The 6,490-nt window shown below is 30.0% G+C and overlaps 1 protein-coding gene across 1 annotated transcript; it reads right to left on the reverse strand.

Annotated features, from left to right (window-relative positions):
* Positions 1-3,882: 3,882 nt before the first annotated feature.
* Positions 3,883-4,730, reverse strand: LOC103308817 (zinc finger protein 888-like). The gene is made up of 2 exons (XM_008182899.1): positions 4,544-4,730; positions 3,883-4,418 (listed from the first exon to the last, which is right to left on the reverse strand). The coding sequence occupies exons 1-2, from the start codon at positions 4,728-4,730 to the stop codon at positions 3,883-3,885; spliced, it is 723 nt and encodes a 240-aa protein (XP_008181121.1).
* Positions 4,731-6,490: the final 1,760 nt, after the last annotated feature.

Below are 6,490 nucleotides of genomic sequence, written 5' to 3' on the forward strand. Positions count from 1 at the left end.
ACATGGAAATTAAAATATACATAATATTCTTTTACAAGTAATAAAATTCAAAAAAACGAGCAATAGTTTGCAGTACTTATGTCCCCATTTTCATAATTCATAGTGTCACATTGTTTTAAATTTGAATAAAATTTAAAAAAAGTTTGGCCACTAGAAACTGTAAGAGAAAATAAAAATCTAATTATTCAAATAAAAAAATAAAAATGGAAAATTCAGTGCAGTTTGTTTACATTGATACAAATAAACAAATCAATTTTTTTTTAATTTAAGTTATAGGTACCTAGCTGAATTAATTTTTGTATAATATTTTATTGTTAATTTTGAAAAAACATACCTATTTAATTCTGATTTATTTTCTAAGATTATTTTGATTTTTTACCTATATACTTAAGTCATTTTAATATTTAATAATGTATGATAATTTAGCTATTTAAACTGGTGGAAATTATTAAATTTGATAATGGTTTCTAATAATGAGTGGAAATGGGATAAATGAGATGGGTGATCAAATGATCCGTGTTGTTAAAGATTTGGGATCTTATACATAAGGGGACTTACATAACTAATAATTTAATATAATTATAACACCACATATCACTTGAGTTTTTTAAAAGGTGTCAAATTATCTGTGTTATGTGTTAGGGATTGGGGATATTATAGGTACTAATTTTTAACTGCTAGGGGCTTACATAACTAATTTAATTATAACAACACAGATATTTTGACCAATAAAATTAATTTTTTTAATCTGAAAACAAAGTAGGTAATTAAATTTTATTTATAAAATATTATGCCCGTACGTTTATTTAAAATTTTTAAACCTGAAAACATGAAAATAATTAAATTATATTTATTAAATATTCTGACCATACTTTTTTTTTAAATTTTCCAATCCATAAATACATGTAACAATTTATATTGCATTTATAAAATATTAAGAAGCGCGCGTGGGAGGAATTGAGGTTTTACCGTGACAAAAAAAAAAAATATCAAAATATAGATAAAAACTACGTAATTAACATTTGTTATTATCTATTGGTCTTAAAATAGATGCTTATCTAAAGTTATATACTTATAAACGTTTATATCAATACTATTAGTAACCAGAGCGACGCCGCGACGGTAATTTAGATTTTAGAATAATCATCATTACCTAGCTACACAGTACACACGGTTAATGTTAATGCTTGTTTTCAGTTTTACGAAATCTTAAATTATTAAGTTTTTTGAGTAATATATTTTATACAATGGAAACTACTGGACAAGGTATGTAATAGTTACTAATAATTTATTTAACCCTTCAATTAAAAATGAAATATTATAACTACAATTACGAAATACCAAAATAAAAAATTTATTTTATAATTAAATTGATCTTAAAAAAAAATAGCGTAAATTAGCCCTCTAATTTTTATCATATAGTATAAATAAACTTACTATTAAGTCAATTTTTAAATATGATCTGCCCAAAGTTGCCCATTTGGCGTGTAGTTATTTTCATAGGTATTACATACCGTGATTTATTCAATGCGCTGAGGGGTCCACAACGTCCGCGACAGTTAAACCCGTGTTCCATCGATAGTCGTTCATTCTTATATGATTACATAAAAAACAATATTAAAAATTCTATTGATGAACATTATGAAGCCGCATTGAATGCAAACATTTTGGCATATACTACTACATTAAATCGTAAATGGTCAGTGGTTAATCGTACTGTAAGTATATTTATTTAAAAATACAAGGGATATATAGATACTAAATTTGATTTGCCAAAAAAAGAAAAAAAAAGCGGTTGATCTTCGTGGTCGTCCATCAAAGCCATTTTCAGACTTATCTGAAAGAGCTAAAATTCGTTAACTTAAACCATTAGTGGAGACAATATCACCAGACAGAATACTTCGTGCAACAAGAGTATCACTTTTTAAAGATGGTAAACATGCAGCAGTCGATTTATTGAAACAGTCAACTGAATACTCTCAAGTCATCCTGCAAAAATTAGGAAAACTTTTCATGAATCATTAGAAAAAAATAATATAATACTATATACCGTAGAATGAAGCGCTGGCTCATATGGTTAACTGTCGTATGACAAAAAATGTGTATCACCAAATTCGATTAGGTTTAAAAGAACATGGGGTAAATGTGTATCCTTCATATGATCGAATACGAGAAGCAAAAAAATTGTGTTATCCTGAGGGTATAGAAATATATGAATTTGGTGTGTCTATACCTCTCAAAAGTTTATTGGACCATACTATACGGTTAGACGAGTCTTCCAAACTTTCAATTTACCTGGGGATTTTAATTTTTTTGAAAAATATGTAAAGGCTGAGTTTAGTTTTAAATGAGGGTGTGATGGAAGTTCTGGTCAAACCGAATATCACCAAGCATTTACCCAGAATACAAATTTAACCCTAAATGATCCACATTCAAATAGTGATGGAGATAACGACACTGATGACTGTAAACAAAATTATGAACAAGATGTAGAATATACCGATGCAAACATGTTTTTATTTTCTCTTGTTACTTTGCGATTAACTTTTGGTATAACTGATGACACAAATGATATTTTATGGAAAAAATTAACACCATCTTCTACACGTTACTGTAAACCCATCAAATTTGGTAGATGGAAAAGTTATAAATAATTTAACTGATACGTCAAGTCAAAGATGTTTTATTTGTAACTGTGGACCCAAAAATATGAACGATTTAAAAAATATACAACAATTTAAAATTAATGAAAATAATTTGAAATACGGGCTTTCTACATTGCATGCGTGGATCAATTTTTTGAAATGCATTTTAAATATTTCATATAAATTAAATATCCACGAATCAACTAGTCGCATGTCTAAAGAAGAGAAAGGGAAAGTTTTACAAAAAAAAAAAAAAATATTCAACAAACATTTTGGAATGATATGGGAATAAAAGTTGATAAAATAGTAGAGGTCAGGGTACATCTAATACTGGGAATGTGGCAAGGAGATTTTTAAAAATGCAGAAATGTTGACAAAAATAACAGGTGTTGATTTAAATCTGATTAAAAAATTAGGTGATATATTAATTGCAATATCTAGTGGACATGAAATTAATTTTGAGTCATTTGTAAAAAAACAGCTGAGTTATACATTGAGTTGTATAATTATTGGTATCGCATGCCTCCCAGTATGCATAACATTTTGTTACATGGTTCTATTGTAATAAAAAATGCACTTGTACCAATAAGATTAGTATCTGAAGAAGCGCAAGAAACATGTAGTAAAAATCATAAACATTTTAGGGAAAATCATACACGCAAAACATCAAGAATAAGTACCAATACTGATTTAATGCATGCTCTATTAATTAGTTCAGACACAGTGATATCTTTTAAGCGAACAATTTTGGAAACACCATTTACAGAATTACCATCCTCAGTAAAACAATTAATAATTAATTACAGATAATGATGAAGAAACAAAAGATTTAGACATATGTTCTGATTCAGAATAACTTTTTTTATTAAATAAATACTGTATCTATTTACCTATCGTGTTTTGACACAACTAATAGAACTTATCTATTTTATTAATTTTCTTTTGTAAATATAAACCTATAAATTATAACATATTTAAAACTGTAATTAAATAAATATAATATGATTTTATTATGAAATATATTTTTGTCGCGGTAAAACCTCAATTCCTCCCACTGTGAAGCATCGTAATGCTCTTTTCACTTTTCCTTGACATTTTTTTCCTATTTTCTAATCAATTATATGAAAATAATTTACGTATATTATAATATTATTTATCAAATATTATGATACTGACAATAAAATTATAAATAAAACAACACACGAAACAAATAATTTTACACTGTACAATTCCTTACTTATCGATCGTTCCTATGTTTATCATATGATTTTCTATGAATCTGGAGAAAATAAGGTGACTCAAATCCTTGATTGCATTCCTTACACTCGTACGGTTTTAAGAGAGTGTGCTTTAAGTTATCATGGTATTGTGGATTTAGTTGGCAAGAAAACGTCGAAGGATATTTTGGACAATGGACTGTGGTATCCTCTTCGCTATGAATCCAGTTGATGTGTCTAGTTTTGGCATGAGTAGTGCTAAATTTAGCATCGCATATATCACACTTATGCTTCACTTTTTCATGAACAGTTCGTATATGTCTTTTAAGGTTATCTTTCCTGTTGAAAACCCTGTCGCAATCTTTACATACATGAATCGGGTCCATATGGGAAGCAATGTGTATCCCCAACCAACATTTGTACAAAAACATTTGTCCACACATATTACACGTATAAACAGCTTCTCTGGGGGTCCTTTCTGTGACTTCTTCACTGCAGTCCAAATTTGACATTATGCGAGCGGCACCTTGTTCATTTACTCGATAATGTCCAATCCCTTTTAATTCACATGAATGACACATACAATGTTTGTTATTTTTTCCGAAATAATGTGGGCCGTAATATACTGTTATTTTTTCGCCGCGTTTGACTTTTTATTGGCTTTTACTATTGCACTGGTACTTCCTAAAGAATATATATTCGTATTGGCTTCACAATCGTGATTCAAGAATGCGGCCGGACTAAGCCACAGTTTTTTTGAGCCTGTAGCTATGGATTTCACGACTGAATATTCTCTTATTTGAGCAGAAAAAAAATCATCAGTTACAGGTGCCATTGAACCGTGTAATTCTGGTATAAGGTTATCCATGTATATGGTCTTTGTAGCCACCACTTTGACTCCAAAATTTTCAACCCTTGGGTATCTACTACATGTCTGATATACAAATCGAGAACACGCTCCAAGCGATTCTTTATATTTCTCTTTTTGGAATTTTAATAGTTGCTTGTCGCGCCCGGAACAGAGGATGACTGGCACAACGCCTGATTTATGTGTTTTAAAGCCCAGAATTTTGTCCAAATATTCTCGTAGACAAATGTAGCTATGGATTTCACGACTGAATATTCTCTTATTTGAGCAGAAAAAAAATCATCAGTTACAGGTGCCATTGAACCGTGTAATTCTGGTATAAGGTTATCCATGTATATGGTCTTTGTAGCCACCACTTTGACTCCAAAATCTTCAACCCTTGGGTATCTACTACATGTCTGATATACAAATCGAGAACACGCTCCAAGCGATTCTTTATATTTCTCTTTTTGGAATTTTAATAGTTGCTTGTCGCGCCCGGAACAGAGGATGACTGGCACAACGCCTGATTTATATGTTTTAAAGCCCAGAATTTTGTCCAAATATTCTCGTAGACAAATGTCGTCTACCGTGCAGAGCATTCTTGCCTTTTGATAAATTGATTCCATTTTAATAAAATAAAAAATATACTATATTGTGAATTATTAAAAAAATATTAATTAATTATTAAAAAAAAATACTGTGTTATAAATTATAATACTCACAATATTATTGGCCAATGCATAAAACTGGATCTTCATCAAAACGTGGCGTCAATAATGTAAATTGTAATTAAAAAAATAAATAACTGTAGCTTGAAATTTTCACGTAGGTATTAGCTTCTTTAGAAATTAGAATACCTACTTAGTACAAAATATTATTTTACTTGGTATCGCAAATATCGATACACGAGTGTAATAAAAAATACCTAATACCTTATACCTTCAACAATATAATATAATTGTATATTGTAGTATACCCAAGGCCAGATTAAGGAGGGTCTAGCTGGGGCCCTTTCAAGTACCAAAGTAAAAGGGGCCCAAACAATTTTAAGCTGATACACATTTTTTAGTAATTTTAAAGAATAGTTTTTCTATATTTTATAAATCATTTTTTTTTTTTTTTGACAAAAACAACTAAATATTAAATATCTACAAAATCACTATGGTAGAAAAGATGCATTTTACAGTTATTTAATATTTCCATTGTTATCAATAGACAATAAAGTCATCAATGTTATTTATATCTGGTAATACTGTCAGTATTGGTGGAATACGGAAAATCGCTCACGCTCTAGTATTGTATATCTTATCTCGACGCATGTAAGAGGCCGTTCTGGTAGAAGTGAAAAATATCAAACGCTCAAGAGATGGCGTTGTGCGCCGTATGCCGCCGTCGCGGTAGGCCGTAACCACGCCCATCGTCTACGCGACAAAGTTCGTGCGTCGTAATCGCGGGAGCGGTACATCATTATTTCACGGACGGTCGATTAGAGCGTTTCGCGTCAATACAGTTGACCGTTGTGTAAATTATCGCCTATATATGTCTTATGTAGGTACTAGATGCGGTACACAAGTCGCGACCTATCTATTAATTAAAGTTCCTGTTTGGTTAAAAATATCAACCAATGAATGAAGCATACAAATTATTATACACCATAACTTGATTTATATTTCTAACCCAATTACTTTTTTAAATACATATAAAATAATGGTTTCATTGCGATTAAATAGATTTTGTAGTAAATATGTCGCGTTTTTTACGTTGTAACTTATTGGTGG

Source organism: Acyrthosiphon pisum, chromosome X (assembly GCF_005508785.2).
Source record: "Acyrthosiphon pisum isolate AL4f chromosome X, pea_aphid_22Mar2018_4r6ur, whole genome shotgun sequence".
Lineage (NCBI taxonomy): Eukaryota > Metazoa > Arthropoda > Insecta > Hemiptera > Aphididae > Acyrthosiphon > Acyrthosiphon pisum.